Source organism: Schistocerca americana, chromosome X (assembly GCF_021461395.2).
Source record: "Schistocerca americana isolate TAMUIC-IGC-003095 chromosome X, iqSchAmer2.1, whole genome shotgun sequence".
Classification (NCBI taxonomy): domain Eukaryota; kingdom Metazoa; phylum Arthropoda; class Insecta; order Orthoptera; family Acrididae; genus Schistocerca; species Schistocerca americana.
In genome coordinates, this window is record NC_060130.1 from 863,957,657 (window position 1) to 863,981,508 (window position 23,852).

The 23,852-nt window shown below is 40.0% G+C and overlaps 1 protein-coding gene across 1 annotated transcript in view; it reads right to left on the reverse strand.

The window, feature by feature from the left end:
- LOC124554911 (ATP-dependent DNA helicase Q5-like) overlaps nucleotides 1–23,852 on the reverse strand; it is a 309,389-nt gene that overhangs the window by 118,160 nt on the left and 167,377 nt on the right. The window contains exons 5-8 of the mRNA XM_047128599.1: nucleotides 23,401–23,586; nucleotides 21,386–21,491; nucleotides 19,156–19,267; nucleotides 3,813–4,052 (exon numbers count right to left, since the gene is read on the reverse strand). Of these exons, the coding sequence (XP_046984555.1) occupies nucleotides 3,813–4,052; nucleotides 19,156–19,267; nucleotides 21,386–21,491; nucleotides 23,401–23,586 (644 nt within the window). The remainder of the gene's footprint in view (nucleotides 1–3,812; nucleotides 4,053–19,155; nucleotides 19,268–21,385; nucleotides 21,492–23,400; nucleotides 23,587–23,852) is intronic.

Below are 23,852 nucleotides of genomic sequence, written 5' to 3' on the forward strand. Positions count from 1 at the left end.
AATCGAGCTGAGGCATGGAGAGGATAAGGGTAGTAAGGCAGTGGAAGGAGGAAGGATTGGAGGGAAGGGTTGATAACTGCTGGGAGAGAGACACTGAGTGCATGGTATGGCACAGGTGGGGAGGGGGTGGGGGGGCAGCACAATGGTGTGAAGGAGTAGATTAGGAGGGGTTGACAGAACACAGGAAAAGGGAGACTGTGGAGTAGAGGGTGTGAGTGTAGAATGAGAGATGTGGAGGGCATGGGGAAGTGAGTAGGGGTGTAGGTGGCTTTAGGAAAGATATCAGCAGAGATTGAGCAAGAAGAGCATGATATATTGATGAATAGCCAACAAGGATTCAGAAAATAATGTTTTTGTGGAACACAACTTGCTCTTTATTCTCATGAAGTAATGGATGCTGTCAGAAGGGGGAGTCAAATTGATTTCATGTCTTTAACTGTCCAGAAGACTTTTGATACCATACCTCACAAGCAACTACTAATCAAATTGTGTGCCTCCGGAGTATCACCTCAGTTATGTGACTAGATAAACGATTTCCTGTCAGGTTACAGTTTATACTAACTGACAAAAAGTCATCGAGTAAAACAGAAGCAATATCTGGCATTCCCCTAGCCCTCTTGGATGTGTGATGTCAGCCATATGAATACTAAAAGGAGTCTGTTAAATTTCTGTTGCACAATAAATCATACAAATTTAAATGCTGTGAATTCAACTACTTAGTAATTACAATTATGAGTAACTTAAATTGGAACAATCACATAGATTATGTCGAGGGGAAAGTGAATCAAAAACTGTGATTTGTTGGCAAAACACTTCCAAAATGCAATAGCTCTACTAAAGAGACTGCATACACTTTGCTTGCATGACCTTTGCTAGAGTACTGCTGTGCAGTATGGGATCCTTAGCATACAGGATTCACGGAGGACATCGAGAAAGTTCAAAGGAGGACAGCTTATTTTGCCATTGATATGATATGTGAGTTGGGGTGGCAATTGTTAAAACAAACGTGTTTTTCATTGCAGTTGAATCTTCTCATGCAGTATCAAGTGCCAACTTTCTCCTCCAAATGCGAAAATATTTTGTTGGAACCCACCTACATAGGGTGAAATGATTGTTATAATAATAAAATAAGAGAAATTGCAACTTGCACAGAAATAGTTAAATGTTAAATTTCCCTGTGTACTGTTCAAGAGTGGACAGGTAAAGAAATAGCTTGAAGGTATTTCAATGAATCCTCTGCCAGGCACTTAACTGTGAATTGTAGAGTGATCATGTAGATGTCGATGTAGAGGGATTGCAAGATCGAAGAATGCATTGTAAGGACAATTCCCATTTACATAGCTCAGAAAAGATAGTGCGAGAAAGCAGACAAGAAATATGTAAGAAAAGTGGACAAACGAGAGAGAGAGAGAGAGAGAGAGAGAGAGAGAGAGAGAGAGAGAGAGAACTGATGTGAACACAAGACAACAATAAAGGATGGATGATAGATGGTACCAACTTCTCGCCTGCATTTTTCCCATGTCACTCACTTTGAAGCTGATGCATTTTTAAAGTGACTCGTATGTCCTCCAGAACCTGAGTACTGAAGCTACGATATCTGCTATCAGTAATATACAACATTTCACTTTTAAACTCTATGAGGCTCGTGGCAACAAAAAACAGATGGCACTGCCAGCATATAAATTCACAACCCAGATTTGGGGAATTGGTTTGGCTGTCTAAGCTGTTTGTGCAACATACACTCCTGGAAATGGAAAAAAGAACACATTGACACCGGTGTGTCAGACCCACCATACTTGCTCCGGACACTGCGAGAGGGCTGTACAAGCAATGATCACACGCACGGCACAGCGGACACACCAGGAACCGCGGTGTTGGCCGTCGAATGGCGCTAGCTGCGCAGCATTTGTGCACCGCCGCCGTCAGTGTCAGCCAGTTTGCCGTGGCATACGGAGCTCCATCGCAGTCTTTAACACTGGTAGCATGCCGCGACAGCGTGGACGTGAACCGTATGAGCAGTTGACGGACTTTGAGTGAGGGCGTATAGTGGGCATGCGGGAGGCCGGGTGGACGTACCGCCGAATTGCTCAACACGTGGGGCGTGAGGTCTCCACAGTACATCAATGTTGTCGCCAGTGGTCGGCGGAAGGTGCACGTGCCCGTCGACCTGGGACCGGACCGCAGCGACACACGATTGCACGCCAAGACCGTAGGATCCTACGCAGTGCCGTAGGGGACCGCACCGCCACTTCCCAGCAAATTAGGGACACTGTTGCTCCTGGGGTATCGGCGAGGACCATTCGCAACCGTCTCCATGAAGCTGGGCTACGGTCCCGCACACCGTTAGGCCGTCTTCCGCTCACGCCCCAACATCGTGCAGCCCGCCTCCAGTGGTGTCGCGACAGGCGTGAATGGAGGGACGAATGGAGACGTGTCGTCTTCAGCGATGAGAGTCGCTTCTGCCTTGGTGCCAATGATGGTCGTATGCGTGTTTGGCGGCGTGCAGGTGAGCGCCACAATCAGGACTGCATACGACCGAGGCACACAGGGCCAACACCCGACATCATGGTGTGGGGAGCGATCTCCTACACTGGCCGTACACCACTGGTGATCGTCGAGGGGACACTGAATAGTGCACGGTACATCCAAACCGTCATCGAACCCATCGTTCTACCATTCCTAGACCGGCAAGGGAACTTGCTGTTCCAACAGGACAATGCACGTCCGCATGTATCCCGTGCCACCCAACGTGCTCTAGAAGGTGTAAGTCAACTACCCTGGCCAGCAAGATCTCCGGATCTGTCCCCCATTGAGCATGTTTGGGACTGGATGAAGCATCGTCTCATGCGGTCTGCACGTCCAGCACGAACGCTGGTCCAACTGAGGCGCCAGGTGGAAATGGCATGGCAAGCCGTTCCACAGGACTACATCCAGCATCTCTACGATCGTCTCCATGGGAGAATAGCAGCCTGCATTGCTGCGAAAGGTGGATATACACTGTACTAGTGCCAACATTGTGCATGCTCTGTTGCCTGTGTCTATGTGCCTGTGGTTCTGTCAGTGTGATCATGTGATGTATCTGACCCCAGGAATGTGTCAATAAAGTTTCCCCTTCCTGGGACAATGAATTCACGGTGTTCTTATTTCAATTTCCAGGAGTGTATTTAGCTACGTAAGTGCTATGGACACTGACAGCATTAATACCCCCCCCCCCCCCCCTTTTCACCACATCCGCAACTGTTGTTCTGTAATTTTAATTACATGTAACTGTACTGAGGACATTCCTTCAGGTTTCTAAGGAAAACAAGAAATTTATTTACAAACATAAAAAGGAATTATATTTATTTTTTGAACTGAAACTTTACCGGAAACCACAATTTTTTGGCAGAATTCTCCGCTGTGGAACCTGTGAACCTAACACATTCATGGTCAATGTTGTTCTATCCTATACCAGGAGCAGTGATGTACGAAAACAAAATGCAACCATTTACATAACATGGAAAACAGAAAATTCAAACACCTATAATGATGGAGTATATCAGCAGATGCCATTTGGCACAATGCTTGGAACAAATTTTTCAGTTTAACATAACTTCACTTGAATGTCATTTTTTCTGTCACTGTACCCAATGAGTTACTCAGTTGGGTTTACAATCCTGGGAAGACCTTGGCCTAAAACAGTTATAAGAATTGAACAATGGATCTGTGCTTCAAAAACCAATATGGCTAACACATTGTAGTAGTGAATAAGTCTGCTGATTGTACATATTAAACAATACCTACATAGAATTTTGCACTCCTGTAAGACTTACCGTACTTTCTCACAGTACTCCACTATTTTTTCAAATTCTTCATAAGCATTTGTAGCACTTTTCATTTTGTTAGTATTTGCAGCAGTCTGAATTTCACGCCTCAAAAGAAAGTCTATGCTTCTTTTATCTTCTGAGCTGTAATAAATTCGACACCATGCTGTTTTCCCATCACGACCAGCTCTGCCTGATTCCTGGTAGTAAGATGCTATATTCTGTGGAACATTCCAATGGGCCACAAACCTGAAACAATTCAGTTTATAGTGGGATAGTGCATGTACAGTTACACATGTTTTAAATTCCTCTAAATGAAGCAATGAAACTGCATATTGAGGATAAAAATAACACTGCCCGAGATACCTATGTGGTCAGCATCACTGTACAACAATATTTTGTATTATCATATATCTCGCGAAAAGATCATGAAGATAAAATCAGAGTGATTTGAGTCAACACAGAGGCTTTACCAACAATTATTCTTCCAATGAACCATTTGTGACCGGAACAGGAACAGGCGGGGGTGACACTGTTGCACAAAATAGCCAGTCGTGGATGAAAATAGCAACAACTTAGGTTGCTGAAATATCACATTGTTTCAGCAATGCCATACAGCTAAATACACTGGAACATTTCAAATCATCATCAAAGTGAAGAAGGTAGACAAGCTTTGAAGTAGGAGAGAGCCTCCTTCTGGCCTGCTTTGCCTTTCTGCCAAGATGCAGAGACAACCCAATCATACCAGTTTTTGTGAAGATCGTTCATCATATCAGATGTCCAGTGGCCAACTACACCACCTTTCCTAGTCAGGGTATGGATCTGCAACTCATGCTTCACTTGCAGATAGCATCAACACTCTTCCCTGAGTCACGAGTGTGGACAGATCCAGTAAGCTGGTCTCAAACCAACAAAGCAGAGCAGTTGGCAATGTGCACAAAAGCCACAAAATATGAACACCTTGTAACCAAACCAATGCAAGAAGAACTGCAGAGAACTATAATCAAGTGTAGAGAGAAAACAGTTGACAGTTAAACCTTATTTTTATTTAGAAAGGGAGTAACTTTTACACTAATGCCGATGATGCTACCAATGACCGATTTTATGAGTGTGGTAGAACATGTTGCTCTTGCTCTTTCACAGCACTCAATGGAAGAAATATGATGTGAATCCAGTCATGCATTCACAATGGCCATTGCAATAAGGCCAAATGTCTCCATGGAGGAGAGAAACATAGTTAAATTACTCCGAAGAGACTCAGAGACAATCATCTTCGCAATAGGCAAAGGAAATCCTATAGTCCTCCCACTGCTTTAAGTACGCAAGCAGAAAATGTACAGTGTACTAGAGGATGATTACTATAGAAGGGCAGATGATGATCCAGTCAACTGCATTAAGAGGACCACCACTGTACTTCCCCTGAACACTTTTCAAGAAAAGACTGAAAAAGACTTTGTACAAAAACGGTTGCACTTCCAAGACTTTATGGAATACCGTAAGTCTATAAAAAAGGGATTCTACTCCATTCCATCATAAGCAACACTGGCACACCCATGTAAAAGCGAGTAAAAAAAACTTAACAGCGATGTTTAGTTCCTTTGTTGGCAAGGCCCAGCACCACATACATAGTTTAGTGCATTTTGTCCAGTAGCTTCATTTCATCTATCTAGGCCATGAAGACCTCACAGTGAGCACTGATGTTGTTTCTCTTTTTACTAGGATACCTCTATGAGACATTATTGAACTCACATGAGAGAAGGTCAGGCAATCACTAACGAAACTCTTCAAATTCATTCACAAATCAACCTACTTCCTGTTTGACGGAAGTTACTATGAACTCACTGACGAAGTGGCAGCAGGCTGCTCCTATCATCAGTGCAGCCAACATGTTTATGGAGGCACTTGAACAAACTGCTCTTGAATTAGCAGTCCACAAACCATTGTGGTTTCTTTCTCAGTATTTAGATGATATGTTTGTGTTCAGGTTACTTGGAAGGCAGTACCTGTAAGACTTTTTGCAATGTCTGAATTTGTTTTAAAACAGGTTAACACATTCAGTGATTCCATTTTAAAGGAATCTGTAGAGATCTGGCCACATGATGAGCTGATAAATAAAGGCTACAGTTCCCAACTAAGTGAGGCCTGCGATACACCCTTCAGTTTGCTCAAAGCACAACAACGGTCTGTGGAAAGGTCGATTCTCCCCACACTAACTGAGATCACACCATGTGTCACCCACATCAGCAACATCCTGATGCACACTGTCTTGGCAGAAAGACTGATGGGTGCAACTTGTGTTCCTGTCAGGTAGTTCCCTCTCCACCAAAGCCATGCCCAGCCTTCACCAGGTGACTACTTTTGGTTTGTGGCTACTGCTTTACATTTATTATTTCAAAATGGCTGGGTATCCTGGCATACTATGTCTCGATCAGGTGACAAGACCAAAACGGAAGGATTTCAGATGTTTATTGCTGAGAATATTTCATTATAATTTTTACTGCTTCTCACCAGCAAATCAAGTGGAAGCTGCCACTGTCACACAGTACTGTGTATGTCGTGTGGATGGCTTTTAAGATTAATCAGTGCTTCCTGTTGCCTGCAGTGTGGTGTTGATGTCACATGGTGGGGCAGCTCCACAAACTCAACCAGCCTACCAGCTTGCTTAAGTGACAAGCAGTATGGTGAGAGTCTGTAGCTCTCTGCACAGTTCATGTTGGACAGCCACTTTGCTTGCTCAGCAGCTTCCATGATTTTTCACTCACAAGTGGCGAATCAGATAGAACATAAACACTACACTTGTCTGCATGTTCTGCCACTGCCAACTGCATATGGTAATCGGTCCATATATATTGCTTGTGCTCCACAATACTGTGATACGTCCCATCCTGCCAATATAGATCTGTCCACCATAATGAGATTTTCACTCTGCAGCGGAGTGTGCGCTGATATGAAACTTCCTGGCAGATTAAAACTGTGTGCCGGACCGAGACTCAAACTCAGGACCTTTGCCTTTCGTGAGCAAGTGCTCAACCATCTGAGCTACCCAAGCATGACTCACACCCCGTCCTCACAGCTTTACTTCTGCCAGTATCTCGTCTCCTACCTTCCAAACTTTACAGAAGCTCTCCTGAGAACTTTGCAGGACTTTAAAAAAAAGTATATATTGGAGACATGGCTTAGGGACAGCCTGGGAGATGTTTCCAGAATGAGATTTTTATGCTGCAGCAGAGTGTGCGCTGATATGAAACTTCCTGGTAGATTAAAACTGTGTGCCAGACTGAGACTCGAACTCGGGACCTTTGCCTTTCGCAGGGAAGTGCTTGGGTAGCTCAGATGGTACAGCACTTGCCTGCGGAAGGCAAAGGTCCCAAGTTCGAGTCTCGGTCCAGCACACAGTTTTAATCTGCCAGGGAGTTTTACATCAGTCCACAATTACTGTTAAGCATGTGCACAGTCCATCCATAAAGTTCTGAGACTGATTTTGTTCCTGGTGTATAAGGGATGCAAGCACAGTAACCAGAGTGTCAGGTTGAACTAAGAGCCTCAACAACACATGTGCATTCAACCAATCAGTTGTAAGCAGGCAGTGTTAAGCTGCAATGCAATGCGTCAATGGCACTGTGTCACAAATCGCAATGGAGCAATGCATTGAATGTCTCTAAATCACATACTCATGACATTCTCCAGAATGGTTGAAGAAGAGAAAAATGTGTGCAAAGTTTGTCCCACACACAATGACTCCCGAACAAAAATGATGCACATATGCCTGTTGGTACCCCATTGAAATAAAAAACACAGTCACTTCTTTTAGGGAAAGAAAGCATCAAGTGATGAGACTTGATGTTATCAATATGAACCTAGCACAAAAGACAAAATGCAGAATTGGTGTTGCACCTAAACTAAAGAAAGTGCGAATGTGATGCGGAAGTTGAACAACATCCCAAAAAGGAACTTTTCTTACAGTTTCACTTGGTTGTAGGAATGTTCTGGGTGTTGCCTCTCGTTAGGGGAGACTATGTAGACCATATGAAACATAAAAACCATCATTGTAAATTTTCTCTATTTCTTACTAGTGAACCCGGCAATGCTTTACAATTACTGAATATGTATTGGAATTGAAACTCCATCCTAATCTCCTTCCCCACCTCTCTCTGTACATCTACATCTACATCTACATCTACATCTACATACATACTACAGAAACCACCATGCTGTATGTGGCAGACAGTACCGTGTACCACTACTAGTCATGTCCTTTCCTGTTCCACTCGTGAATAAAGTGAGGGAAAAAATGACTGTCTATATGTCTCAGTACAAGCCCTAATTTCTTGTATCTTACCTTCCTTGTCCGTAGACGAAATGTATGCTTGTAGCATCATTTTGCAGTCAGCTTCAAATTCCAACACTCTAAATTTTCTCAATAGTGTTCCTTGAAAAGAACTTTGCCTTCCCTCCAGGGATTCCCATTTGAGTTCCCAAAGCATCTACATAGCACTGCATGTTGTTCAGACCTACTGATAACAAATCTAGTAGCCCACCTCTGAATTGCTTCAATGTCTTCATTTAATCTTACCCGTTGCAGATCCCAAACACTTCAGCAGTGCTTGAGAATAGGTCACACTAGCATCGTACATGCGGTCTCCTTTGCAAATGAATGACACTTTTCCAAAATCCTACCAATAAACTGAAGTTGATGATTTGCCTTTACTAACACAATCCTCACATGCTCCTTCCATTTCACATCGCTTTGCAACATTACATCAGATATTTAAACAACATGGCTGTGTCAAGCACGATGCTACTAATGCTGTATCCACACATTATGGGCTTGTTTTACCTATTCATCCACATTAACTTACATTTTTCTGCATTTAGAGCTATCTGTCATTCATTACATGAAATACAAAATTTGACTAAGTCATCTTGTATCTTCCTACAATCATTCAATGACGACACCTTCCCATAAACCACAGCATCATCAGTGAACAGCAGCAGACTGCTGCTTATCCTGTCCACCAGATCATTTACATATGTACATAATGACAGTGATCCTATCACACTTCCCCAGTGCACTCCCGACGATACCCTTGTCTCTGATGAACACTCGCCATTAAGGACAACATACTGGTTTCTGTCACTTAAGAAGTCTCTGAGTGACTCTCATATCTGGGAACCTATTCTGTATTCTTGTGCCTTCATTAACAGTTGGCAGTGTGGTATCGTGTCAAAATCTAGAAATATAGAATCTGCATGTTGTCTTTCACCCAAGGTTTGACGGATCTTGTGAGGAAAAGGCAAATCATGCTGATTTGTGGACAGAAGCTTTTCCTCTCAAAGAAATTTACTGTATTCAAACTGTGAGTTTCTCACAAGGAATGCTTTCTAAAACCTTGCTGATTTGTGGACATAAACTTCTCAGTCTTGAGAAAGTTTAAGATATTCGAGCTGGGAATATGTTCAAGGATTCTGCAGCAAACCAGTGTCAAAGATATTGGTCTGTAATTTTGCAGGTCTGTTCTTTTACCCTTCTTATAAATGGGAGTCATCCACACTGTTTTCCAGTCACTTGGGACTTTGCAATGGGCGAGAGATTCTTGATAAATGTGACCTAAGTAAGGGGCCAATGCCTTAGAGTACCATTTGTTAAACTTTATTGGAGTTCCATCTGTACCTAGTGACTCTTTCAGTTGTTTCTCTACGAATGCTTATTACTGTGTCGTTCATATGGGACTCTGTACGATTGTCAAATGACAGTATGTTTGTATATTTCTTTTCCATGAATGATTTCTTGAATGTGAAATTTGAAACTTTGGCTTTTGTTTTGCCATCTTCTACTGCCACAATACACTGGTCAATGAGCGACTAGGTGGAAGCGTTAGAACTGCTTAGCGATTTTACATAAGATGAAAATTTTCTCAGATTCTCAGGCAGATCTTTTCCTAATGTATGGCAGTGGTAATTGTTGTATGCTTCGTGCATAGACCTTTTCACAGACGCTTGGATCTCTACTAACATTTGGCTGTCTTCATTTTCACATTCTCCTTTGAACCAAGACTGCAATGGCCTTTGCTTTCTCAGCAATTTCCGAATTTTGTTGTTAAACCATGGCGGGTCTTTTCCATCCTTAATCCACTTACGTTGCACATACTTCTCCAGGGCACAATTTACAGTCTGTTTAAACTTTGCCCGTAATTCCTCCATGTCCATCATACTAGAACTAAATTGTGTCAGTTCATTGTCTAAGTGAGATGCTAACAGCTTCTAACCTGCTCTTTCTTGAAGAAACACACTCCTCCACCCTCCTCTCTCTGTACATCCCCTCCCCCTCCCCCCTCTCCCTCTCTCTAACCATTTGCTCCTCCTCCTCATCCTCCTCCTCCTCCTCCTCCTCCTCCTCCTCCTCCTCCCTGTCCATCACCTCTATCTCCTCTCTCTGACCTGAGCCTTATTTATTGTTATTGCAAATGCAGATTCCGCAATAGTATTCTAATAATAACCCAATGAGCCACAAATACAACTTTCCTGGCTTCCGTGAAACCAGTGTGAGGAAGAGAAAAAAAACAGCACATTGTTGATATACATTTTTACTTAAAACTAAATATAATGAGAAAGAATACATATAGAAGAATCAATTTGCCCTGCTATCAATGTTAAACTTGACTGTGAGAAAGGAGACAAACTGCACAGTTTCACAGCAGCACACAGCACAGCATTTTCTTTCTCACACACAGTTTTAACAGAAAACATTACATTCTTGTTTAAAAAATATATATCACCTATGATGTCCAAATGTGCTTTAGAGTATTAGGTAAAAATGTGACAAATTGGACAAGAAATTCAACAATGCTGCCCCTCTATATATTACAAATATACTTATATATTATACGTATATTTTTAAAAAAATATATACAGTATAGTCTGTGTCAGACCAAATGTTCATTAGAATATTGTGTAAAAATTTGAAGTAAATCAGTCAAGTACTTTTCAAGCTATTTGGAAACAACATTTCCTCTTCCTATATTAAATATATATCATATACATTACAAATAAACATAGCCTATGTCTGTCTGAAGGTTCATTAAAATATCATTTAAAAATATGAAGTAAACTGGTCAAGTACTTTTTGAGATTTTTGGTAACAATGTTAAATGATGACTTGTCTTTAAACAGTAGTGTAAAGTAATCCAGTCTCGAAACTTTTTGGACTGATGGGGTATGCTCCTGGCACTTAAAGCTTGTCCACAGCACCTTTATTTATTTATTTATCCATCTTTAAGCATTTACATACAATCGATGTAGTCATGAGTAACATACAATTTATATATTAAGAAATATAACTATTGTGAGGTATCACACAAAGCTAAAGTATACATTTTAAAATAACATACATAATAAAGGAATACATTTGATACATAAAGATATTCCACATAACTAAAGTGTGCATTTTAAAGAATGTGCATAATAAAAGAATACATTTCATACATAAGGATTTCTCCACATGTTTAACAGTTAATTGTGGAACTATAGAGACAAAAAAAAGCTTAGGAAGAGGTACAGAGTTGCAAGTTGTTTCATAAGTCAGGTCTATTTTTGAAGAGTTTTGAAATTCTTTAACACTGTAAAAAGCTTTGTCTTTCAGCTATTTTTTAGTCTTACTTTTAAATATATTAAGAGAGACACAATGTGCCTGCACAGGTAATGTGTTGAAAAGCCTTATTCCCATGTATTCATAACTGTCTTGTGTTTTCTAGAGTCGAGTTGTTGGTATGCCTATCTTAAATGTTTGACGAGTGTTATGATTATGAACGGACTGCCTAAGGTTGTAACTGTTAAAGTTTTCAGTTTTCTTTTATGTACAAAAGGCAGCTGTATATAAAAAGAGAAGGGACTGTCATTATCTGTAATTCTTTGAAGTATAACCTACATGATATGTTATTTTTGGTAATCCCAGAGATGCTCCTGATGGCTTTCTTCTGCCAAATAAAAATTTTCCTGGACCATGGAGAATTACCCGATAGAAGAATACCATAGCTAATATGGCAGTGAAAGAATGCATAATAGGAATTAATCAGCAGGCTTTCAGAAACACAGGTGCGTCATTTTTCAGTAGATATATAACTTGCGAAAGCTTTCGAGATATGTTGTCTATGTGACTCTGCCAGGTTAATTTCGTATCTAAGTATATGCCAAGAAGTTTGGTAGAATTGTACTCAATATCAGCACTGGATAAGCTGAAGGGTATATTTACAGTCTTTTCATAGTTAATAGCTAGCTCATTGGCTTCGAACCACATATTGGATAATCTGAGAAAATCTTTACTTTGCTCCTTCAGTTTATTTATGTCCTTCCCTGAATTGATGAAAGTTGTGTCATCTGCGTAAAGCACAGATTTGCATGGCATATTGCTGGGCGGGTCATTTATAAATATTATAAACAGTAATGGCCCAAGCACTGATCCTTGAGGAACACCTCTAGTGACATTCAGTAACTGTGACTTTTGACCATTGTAGCTTACAGTTTGCTTTCTGTTACTGAGATATGCTTTAATGAGGGAGAGTTCCAGATCCCTAATGCCATAGTTTTTCCAGCAGTATTGTGTGGTTTACAGAATCAAATGCTTTGCTCAAGTCCACTAGTGTGGCTTCAGCAAATAATTTGGATTCAAAAGAAGATTGCATAATAGAAAGAACATTTTCAACAGCATTAATTGTTGATAACTGGGCCCTAAAACCATACTGAGGCTTAGTCAGTATATTGTTTTTTGACAAACGCATGTCAATTTGCTTTTGTATACAATATTCAATTATTTTTGAAAAAATAGGCATCAGAGAAATTCGATGATAATTATTAGTGCAGGATTTATCACCCTTTTTGTGTAATGGAATTGCTACTGTCTTCTTCAGAAATTCTGGAAAAATACCACTGTCAAATATCCAGTTTATGAGCGTGCAGAGAGGGAATGATATCAACTCTATTATTTTTTTAATCACAAAATTTGAGAGGCCATAAATATCTTCTGAACTGGAGTCACTTACCTTTGCCACTGATTTAATTACATCACTTATTTCCACATGTCCCCAATTACAGGTTGGCACGGTATCAGCAAAGTTTTGTAAAAACTGGTTTATATAAGTAGATTGTGAATTTGATTTTGAACTCTTCTTATGAGGAGATGAGGAATTAGGGTTTGCTGCATTGATAAAAAAGAGGTTAAATTCATCTGGGGTGACAACATCAGTTGTAACTTTTACACTATGGCTACCTGTACCTAATTCTGCTTTAATGACACTCCACGCAGCCTTACACTTATTATTGGAGTTTTTGATGAAGTTAACATTTGCTCTACATTTTGCTAATCGGATTTGTGATCTATAGTGTCTCTTGAGGCTAACATACGTTGCATTGTCAACACTACCATTTTTTACCTTATCATAGCATATCAAAACCATTAATCTTAGCTTCTGTAAATATGGTGTGAACCACCTGTGTGGAGCAGTTCAACCATGTTTTTTTGCCATAGTTTTGTTTCATTTGGTAACCACTGGACAGGAGGTATTGAAAATTTCAGATAGAGTACTAACAAACCTGCTACAAGCCTCCTCAACATTGTTGGAAGCATATATTATATTATTCCAGTTTAGTGCCTTCAGCTTATCCCTGAAGCTATTTATGCTTTTATCATTTAAGAACCTAACATACCGGGTTGGTTCACAATCCCCCATTGTTTCATTAATTGTTACTTTTACCCATATACCTTTGTGATCTGTCAGATGGTTGACATTAAGGAGTCCCAATTCAAAATCATCTTTATGTATATTTGTGATAAAATTGTCGAGACAAGAAAGTTGTCTTGTGGGACTATAATTTGCACAGAAGAGATTATGGGATCTTAGCATGTTAAGCAAATTAGTATTTGTGTGTGTGTGTGTGTGTGTGTGTGTGTGTGTGTGTGTGTGTGTGTGGTTTTTTTGGTTTTTTTTCCCCTTACACCAAAATTTAAATCACCTAAAATTACTGTATTGTGTTTGGTATATTTTTCTGTGCGGTGAATAAGTTTATCTAAACACTCTACAAATTGATCGGCATCACTATCAGGAGAATGGTATATTGAAATAACTGTGAGTTTTAATGTTGGTAGTAGCATGAGAGCCGCTTCAAGAATGCCTTTAACACATATGTCCCTAACATCAAGCACAGTATATCTTAACCATAGGTTGGCACTTATATATATTGAGGAACCCCCATAACCTTCATTGGGTCAGCAGTAACTTGTAATTAAATTAAAACATGGTGATACATACAGTTTATCTCTTCTCCTCTTAACCAGTGTTCATTAATACATAATACTGTTCTATTGTTTCCATTCAATACAACACCAAGTTCATCAGCTTTATATTTCAGAGGTCTAATGTTTATGTGCACGAATAATATTGATTTTTCACAGCGCAAGAGGGAAGATGCGTGGTGTCTTGTAAGTCTATTGCTGGTAGCCAGGCCCCAATTTGACAACGTTCGGATACATCTAGTTTTCTGGGCTCAGAGTGAATGGTTTGAAGATTATTTTAATCCTGCTGGAACATATTTGTTAATATTTTGCCAGACAGACTAGCAGGCTTTACAGGTTTCCCTGGTCCAGCAGTATTACTGTAAAGGTGGCCATTTCTTTACTCACAGTTTTGGTAATCAGTTTCGAGATTAATCTTCTTCCTTGGTTGCTGAGGTGGAATCCTTGTCTTTTATAGCACTCCCTGTCAAACTCGCTAGCTTTAATGATTGTGCTATTTTTGAATTTCAAACACAGGTGATATAGCCGTTTGTTTACTTCCAATACCTCGCGATTTACGCAGGATTGTTTTGCAAGATCATATCTAAATGGAACATCGACAACAAACACTTTTTTCGATGTGATACTTGGTAATGTGCTTCTTAAGCCTTTTATTAAGTTCACACTGTTGTTTTTCGCTATGTAATTTGTTCCAGGCATAATTACGATGACATCAGCTTCAGTAGCCTTTTTGTTAGTGTTTTGCAAGACATCCTTGGCTTCTGCTGAAGTATACACATACTCCAGACAATCGTGATTTACGTTTTCATTAAGGCAACTTGAAACATTACAACCTTGGCTATCACTCAATAAGGTAATTTTACAGGTTTTATGTAAAAAACCTTGACCATCACACTGTTTCACTCCTGTTTGAATTTCTTTTTGATATTTATTAGCACTATTATGTTTCACTGCATATGTTACCTGTTCGCTACTTTGTTCATGAAACTTGCTAACATTCACACTGCAGCTACTTATGCTGTTTTTGGCATTATGCTGTTTGGCTGCGAATATTTCTTGTTCATCACTTCATTCACAAAACTTACTTATGTTCCCTATACAGGTTTTTATTTGGACTAAGTCAGTCTCTTATTTTGTTGTTGCTGTAGTTGATGGATTTGATACCCTCTCAACAACTTGCCTAGCTTGTAACTAATGCTTAATACGTGTGGTAGGTGGGCAATTTGTCATGGTGCTTCTTCCTGGGTGCTCTGATACTGTTCCTTATTGCCATTATTCTTTATGGTACTCTCAACATAGTCATTTGCCCTGAAATGGTTCACTGGGTGCAATTTCCTCACTCCAGGCTGTATGTATTGCTGATTTGGTGTACTCTCATTGTTAGTGCATGAATCACTGAGTTGTACTTTTTGGGTGGTGAGGAAACTTGGCATTCAGGGTTATGACTATGCATGTTGGTTTATCAATTGAAGACATAAAGTCTGAAAGTAAGTCTGTAATCATATTTAACATTACAGGTCTGTCTTGATCACACAAACTATTACACTTCAACTATTACTAGTTTCGGCTACTGAAACCTACATATCTGTTTCAAACAAAAACAATGGTGTAATCAACTAAGTTCAATTTGCTGCAGCCACACATACCACAAAATATTCGGATGCTTCTGGTATTTACACAAATAACTAAGGCCAGCAGGGGGCACTATAGCTAGGGTACATGAGTAACCATATCGCAAATTTAATAGTTAAAATGCAGTATGTATAGTCATTAATTAAAATTACTTCACTTGGCAAAATGAGCATTTGAAAATAAAATATGTTCTGACATACAATACGTGGAATTAGATCCATACTTAAAATATGTTATATGTATGCTCTCTAAAATGAATCTTGAAATTCCTTCCCACCTGGCGGATATAAAACTTGTCACTGTCTTGGCAGTTGATCTTATAGACCAGATTCTGCTGTTGTTTCCAGCTTTATAGAATAGCCTAGAACCAATTGTACCTTTTGTTTGAAATCCAATACTGACTTTCGTTCTTCTGAAAGCTTGTGCAATTCTGTTGAAAAATGCACCACTGTATGACATAGAACAAACTTTTGGTTTTATTGTCTCCTTCTTGTCATGAATTTCTGACTTTAGTTTATAATAAAGATTCATTACATCATGGTCTTTATGCTCATTTTGAGTATAAGGAGCATGATGTAATGACTGATGTAGCAACATCACTGTTTAGCAGTGTGACCACACACAAATAGGAAAAGATAATGGTTTAAATTAATGTACATAGTGTAGCTACAAGAAAAGCTAAGCTTTCCAATATAATACTGGTCTTGAAGATTAATAAGTTACAACAAAAGTTAAACTTTCACCTATAACATGCTGCCAGAGAGCACCAGAAAACAGGCGTTACTGCGCTTGGGCAGGTACGATGATGTAGGAAACCCATATGTTCGTACACATATAGCACTGAGAGATCCTACATGACGTCATAACAGAAATGTGATATCAGAGGATACTCCAAGAGCATAGGAATTTTGTAAACCATGCTAAAATGCATAATTTGGCTTGAATGACACATTCATGTGTTCAGATTCACAATGAAGCAGGCCCCAACCTGATATTAAGCTTTTCAGTGTGCTTTTTGGGATGCAAATTTTCTTGGAGTACCAGTACTGTAATGTCTCATGTTTGATTCTTTATTATGGCTTAATGCCAGATGAAAACGTGCACTATAAATTCAGTGAACAGTTGGAACCAGCCAATAGTGTGGAATGAAACACTTCGTTTCATATAAATTGATTGCATCAGCAGAAAACATCAATAAAAGCCAAATCAGCAGAAAAGATTAATAAAGGCCACATTTATTTAGAAAACAGACAAAAGTAACTTCATTGTTGTGCAAGGTGATTAATGCTTGACTGCCCAATACGTGGAAATAGAGTAAAATTAGAAAATTGAAACTAATGACAGCCTTCCATAATTATATGAATGTATTTTAATTCAGTTGGTAGCTGCTGGCCACAGAAATCCGTTTCGTTTTAATCTGACGTGTGAACTGTAAATGAAGAGGAAATAGGACATCGGGAAACATCAAAATCACTAAGTGTAAACACGGGTCACTATCCCCTCCCCACTAAAACCCAGCCTGCTCTGCGCATGCGCGAATCTGGTAGCTTGGGCGTACCAGAAGAATTTTTCTGTGTAGCACGACTGCTTCTTGCTACAGCTGCAACCACACTTCAAGTAGCCAGAAGCGGGAAAAGGCACTGGTCATATGCAGCAACTCAACAGCACATGTGCACGAGCCTGCTGGCAACTGCTCAAAACGAACTTAATGTAAACAGTTGTGATCTCATGCTCATCGGAAACAGTTTGCTATTATGAAGTGCCCCATAGTCATTGTCCTAAAGCCTTTGACACTTTTTGCTGTTTATCAGTTCTTACCAGTCAAAGTTACAAAAATTTAACCAAAGACTAAAACAATGAAAAATTCCCAGAATTCTAGAAAATTCCTGGTTTTTTTCTGGTTTTCTCCTGGATGAAAACATTCCTGGGTTTTTCCCAGATTTCCCCGTTTTCTCAGAGTGTATACACTCTGTATTACCAATGAGACAATGGGCACACACATCTCTAGCCTGTCTGACTCGTGCCACAAAATTGACATGCACAGCTCAAAAGGTGCCATCAGAGGATCGCTTTGAAAATGGAATGGTGTGCTGAGGTTGTCAGCAATGAAAGCGGATTCTACCTGCACACAAGTGAGGGTCGTTTGGGCATATGACTGAGACCTTGTGAGTGCTGTCTTGTAGAATGCATTCGTCCAAGACACACTGGCCCACAAACAGGCCTTATGATCTGGAAGGCAGTAAGCTACAACCTTCATTCATCTTTGGTGTTTCTGGAATGGACATTAACCAGGGGTCCTTCTAAATGTTATACCTGTTCTTTTGCCATTCTTGCAACAGGGAGGTGATGTTTTGTTCCAACAGGATAATGCTCGCTGACACACTGCCTGTGAAACTCAATGCGCTCTGGAAGAAGTGCAGCAACTTCCATGGTCAGCACAATCTAAGGACTTGTCTCTAATTGAGCACGTGTGTGATGCGATGGGATGAAAAGTGATTTGTGTGACTCATGAATCAACAACTCTTACAGAACTATGTGAACAGGTTGAGCAGGGGTGGCATAACATAGTCCAGGACAGTATTCACCCTGTGCGAGTGACTGCATGTCAGATTCAGTACCTGCATTGCTGCCCATGGAGGCTACACCACATACAAATATTGGTGTTTCAGCACGAGTCAATACCTGGTACCTCACAGCTTGTGTTATCGATCTTTAAATTTAATCATTTCATGCACTCCACACGCATTGTTGCCACAATGTATCTTGAGTGAATTGGAAACCTCTAAAAGGGTGTACTAATTTCTTTTTTCTGGCAGTATATATGATTTGTTCAGTACACTTAATCATCAGTAGTGGCAAAACATGTATATCTTTTGCCCAATTTCTCCCTTTTCTCTGCTTCCTCAATGCACAGTTTGAACAACAAGGGGGATAGGCTACAACCTTGCCACACTTCATTCTCATTAGTCTAAAACTATAATCTGATTTTTACTACTACTAAGTTTTTATTTTATTTTATTTTTTACAAGGCTGATCCTTAATGGTTCTCGAAGTAATGCAGACATACTGTTTTCACTATTTCCCTACAGTATCAAATATTCTGATGCCTTATAACACTAAAAGCAATATGAAATAATTTCACATATCTATTTAAGTACTGTGCCACCAGTTGCCCTAGTTCATTTCCTATTCCCAGAAATACTTATTGTGTATGCTACATTGCATTTCTGTAGTGTAATTTTTGTCTAGGCCTGCTTTATATAACCTGATGTATATCTTTATCTTTCACATTCTTTAATATATTAATTGCTTCATATTTGAACACAAATAATCCTACTGAAGATACTGTATATTAAACAACCCAAAGTACATACATACAAAAGGGTTTAAAATTCTAGATACTTAAGAATGACAGAATTAAGAAAACACACTAACCTCACTGTGGCCTTGTCCACGCCCATTCCAAAACTAACTGTGGCACTTATAACAGACACTCTTCCAGCCATCCAGTCTTCTTGAACTTGAACTCTATCTGCTGCCTTCAGACCTGTTACAGTGACATTAAACACTCTGTAATACTTGTTATCAGCACTTGAGAACTAAGCACCACGAAATTCCACACATAAACATTCTGAATGTACAGAAATCTGAAGCTTACAGTAATGCCACGAGTAAATACTAATTTGAAATTTCGCATGGGGAATTTATGATTGTACTATAGTTTCAATACAAAATTTCCATCAATATCACATAAATACAGTAACATTTACAAACAACGACCAAAATTACAACAGACAGATTCCACGAGAAGGCGGGGGGAAGGGGAGGTGGAGGTGGAGGGGGTTGGGGATGACACGGAGAGGTTCGGTGGGGGGGGGGGGGGGAGGGTTGCAGGAGAGACAGGGATGTAAGTGAGGGCAAGCGGCACGGCTGAGGGTGGGGGGGGGGGAGGTGTGGCAAAAGGGGGAGGTTGAGTGTGTAGGGAGGGAAGTGCGATGATGGGGAGATGGCTGTTCCATGAAACCTACTGTGGTGTCGACACATTCCCTGGGTTGGCCCATAGACTCCAGAGCAGAAATATGGTAGGCAGCATGCACTGGCAAAATGGAAGTTGACTGGGTGAGGGCATCATGCGGTGACACCACTGAAGAAGCTCTCCGAGTTGGAAAAGGAGAAGACCATTTCTCTTTGTTCGATTTCTTAGAGCCTTTACGGTAGACAGACAAAGATCCAGATATTTGTTGGCTGGAAAGACCTATAAAGTCTATGTGGAAGTGCTCCTCTTACCCTTTCTGGCCCACTGGTTGTATAGCAGGTGACTTTGCCACTGGGGGAAAGATTTGGTGGCTTGTTGTGCAGCTGCAGGAGAAGGAGAGGTGGATGCTACCATTATACTGGGCAATTTCACTACGGCAAGTCTGTGAGCCAGGTGCTTCATGGAGCAAGACGTACAAGAACGGAGTTTAAGCAGTTGCTGGGCTAGAGAATCACAGTTGGTCTCCAGAAACAAAGTACCATTATGTAAGCAAGAGCAGGACTTTACATAGCCTGCAATTGAATCAACAGATTTCTGAATAATAACTGGATTAACTGTATTAAAAGACTGACCTCCTTCAAGGTGAGACACCACGAGGAACCAAGGTGCATCTCGGAGAGTCACTGAATTGTTAGCCTCATGCCATTTACATTTATTATGCGTAGACTGAGATGAAGACTGGCTCATTGCAAAAAAAAAATCCCCCATGATTGCCAGTCTCTCTGATGGTGTTCACCTTCCCCTCAGGGGGAGGGGGTGGGGGTGGGGTGGGGTTCATGGCCTTGGGTGATTGTTCACACATCAGGTCACAACTCCCCAACTCCAGACAGGGCGACTAATAGGGAATTGGGAAGGTAACAGCTCAGGCAGTCACCCCTACATGGGCCTGGACTGTGCCATGGTGTACGTGCGAACCCTAATGTCAACCCGGGGCTGGGAACTATGCATTACCCAACCCCCGTTATGCATCAAACATGTGGGCTGGTCTTCAGGAGTACACAGGGAGGAACAAGAAATAAAGAGAGACCTCAAACACTGAAGCAGAGAAAGGGGAAAGAGACGGAAAATGAAGACCAAAGGTAAAAACAGGAGGAGCTTTGTTCCTATGCCGGGCTACAGAAACTTCAGAACACATTCCCAAAAATACGTAAGAGATGTTGCAGCGGGAGAGGGGAGTGCGGTGGGAGAGGGGGCGCTACTGTGAGATATGGAAGACAGGAAATAAGATACTGGCCGAAGTAAAGCTGTGCACCCAGTTCCTGGGTCGTGTTTGGATAGCAGTTGCCCACAGAATGCAAAGGTCCAGAGTTCGAGTCTCAGTCTGGCACACAGTTCTTATCTACCCCACAGTTTCATATTGGTGTGCATTCTGGGGTAATGCAGTGTCTTGTACACATAGATTTTTTTAATCATCATTCTCTGTCTGACAACTTTCATCCCATGGAAGTATGATTGATACTACTTATGGCCTGTAACATCAACTGTAAGTCACCTTTACATTATTGCTATATTATTCACTAAATGCTGTACTAAAAATAACACACACACACACACACACACACACACACACACACACACGAGAGAGAGAGAGAGAGAGAGAGAGAGAGACTTTAAAATTAAGAAACAAACCTGCGTGGTAAGCCAGTGTCCGTATACCTCTTTTTGTGAGTACTGAAGCAACAGTTTCAGTTGCATCACGTGTTCTGCAGTAAATAATACCACATCCATTAGCAGCCTGCAAAACAAAAACAGATTAAACTAGCGGAAAAAATTTCTCCCTTTTCCATCTCACTCACTCAATGTTACAATTTTTAAAGTATGTAGTCCTAACAACTTGTGTGTGCATTCCTATGAGTACACATTCCTTTTGTGTGATTAACTATAACGAAATGAAGTCTGGTATGAATATATGTTTCACTGAAATGAATTCTTGTGAAACCTTGAATTTGGATGAAACAAAATTTTTGTAAAAAGAATTACAGTGACACAGCACGTTCATTCATAGATGAGGAAGTTCTGTAGCTGAAACAGAAGAAACTACTTCATGTTTTAACCTACTGGTAACGTTTGTGACCACAAGTAACACAGATTTTATGCTATGCATGAGAAACAATCACATATGTTTCAGATATGTATGTTTCATATTGGTGTCTGCATATTATTGTTTCCTAAAAACAGCACTTTCATAAGCTATAATGAGTTGTGACAACGATTTTCTTTTCAACACTATTGTACAGTTTGGTGTAAGAACAGAGTTATTAAAAATTACGGTGCAACAGTAAGCTAATCTTGTTGCTGAAGTAACACACAACCAATGACGATAAGCAGTGTTAAGACAACTTAAATTATTTGTGTCTGTAAGTCTCATGTCTCTAACATCCAATGTCAGAAGTGGTATTGCAACTACTGAATAAACCACAACCATGAAACAAGAGACAGTTTCTGCTATTCATGTGAAGAATCTACAAAAAATCAACAATGGAAACTAGTTATGAATTAAGTGCAACACAACGCACTGTTGTCATATTCTATGATGCCACCTATCCTGCATGTCATACAGCTGCAGCTCACCTAGAAGTTGAGACCAGCAAAGTAAAAAAGTGTGTGACTTTCTGAACTGACATTTGAAATTTTTTTACACGAGGACTGATTCAAAGATAGGTTTGTCTTCAGTGGCAAGGCAACATTAATTCAGTGGGAATGTCAAGTACCACAATATCAGGACCTGCAACACAGAAAACCTGCATGAAACAGTGGAGCATGAGAGAGATTTATCACAGGAGGATGTGGTTGTGCAGCAAACTCACAGGAAGTGTGAAGGCCCTTCTTTTTTAAACAGCATTGTGACACTGGCTTTACCTACCTGAATGTGTTAGAATGCCTTTATGCCACAACTAGAGGAAAATATTTTTCATTTTGTTTGTATCAACTGGATAGCACTCCTTCCCATTTACACCAGAATGTTCATGAAGACAGGAACTATATTGTAACAGAATGCTGTGAATGGTGACAAGGGATGAGTACCTCAACATCTGTTGAGTCATTTAGGGAACTCAATGCAGAATCTATAATATGTGAATGAACACCAAAAAACTGGACAAGTGTGAGCATGACTCTTGCTCTGAGAGTTCTGTACAAGCTTAATTATCTATATAAATAGTTAATCTATAGGTTTTGATGAGTGAGTTTGTGAGTATCAATATATGCAACATATACAGCTGTTAATTTTGACTCCATTAACTAAGAATCTTAAATTTGTTACTCCCACAAGGGATCACAGACCTTAGTATTTGACATAAATTTCAATTTGATACCTCTCCTTTCCTGAGAAAAGGGGGCCGTAACAGCCGGACTGACAGGAGGACAAGAAAGTGATGCCATAAGGGATTAATTTTTACCAATTGAGATATAGAACCCTCAAAACAAAAATAAATGTTTCTAGTGGTGCCTATGCAAACATCATGGAGAGATTTTAAAATAATAAACAATGCACCTACGAACACAGTCATTTATCTCCACGTGGTGTTGTGAATGGTGTATGTCATTCCATAAATAATAAATTGCTTTACCTTTTTACTATCATTTTAAAATAATCCTGATTACTAATTTTTTTTATCTGAAATGCAAATATGTCTATAAATTACCTTAATAGATGGTGCACTGTCAGTATACAGGCAGCCCATCACAAAATCCTTTAAATTTTCATATGGATCATCTTTTATTTGACTTTTGAAGACGACATCATAGAATAAATTCTCTCTAAAACATGGAGTTTTGAAAGTTGCAACTGGTTCATGGAGTTTGAGTTGCTTGAAAATGTCTTCAACTACCTGTGACAAAGATACATTGAAAGCAGTAGTAAGTTATGCAATAATTTATAGCACAACAGAAAAAAGAAAAGAAAGAAAAATGATTGTCATACTATACACCAAAAACATACAATGACATAGTGTACTTTACTTTGGACATTACTGTACTTAAAGGCAGCTAATTGAAGATAACTCACTAAAGTCAAGAACACAGCACTGATTGTCAATCGATCAGCCCCCATTTGACACGAGTTTCTGTCACAGCAGTGACACAACGTGTAAGGGGA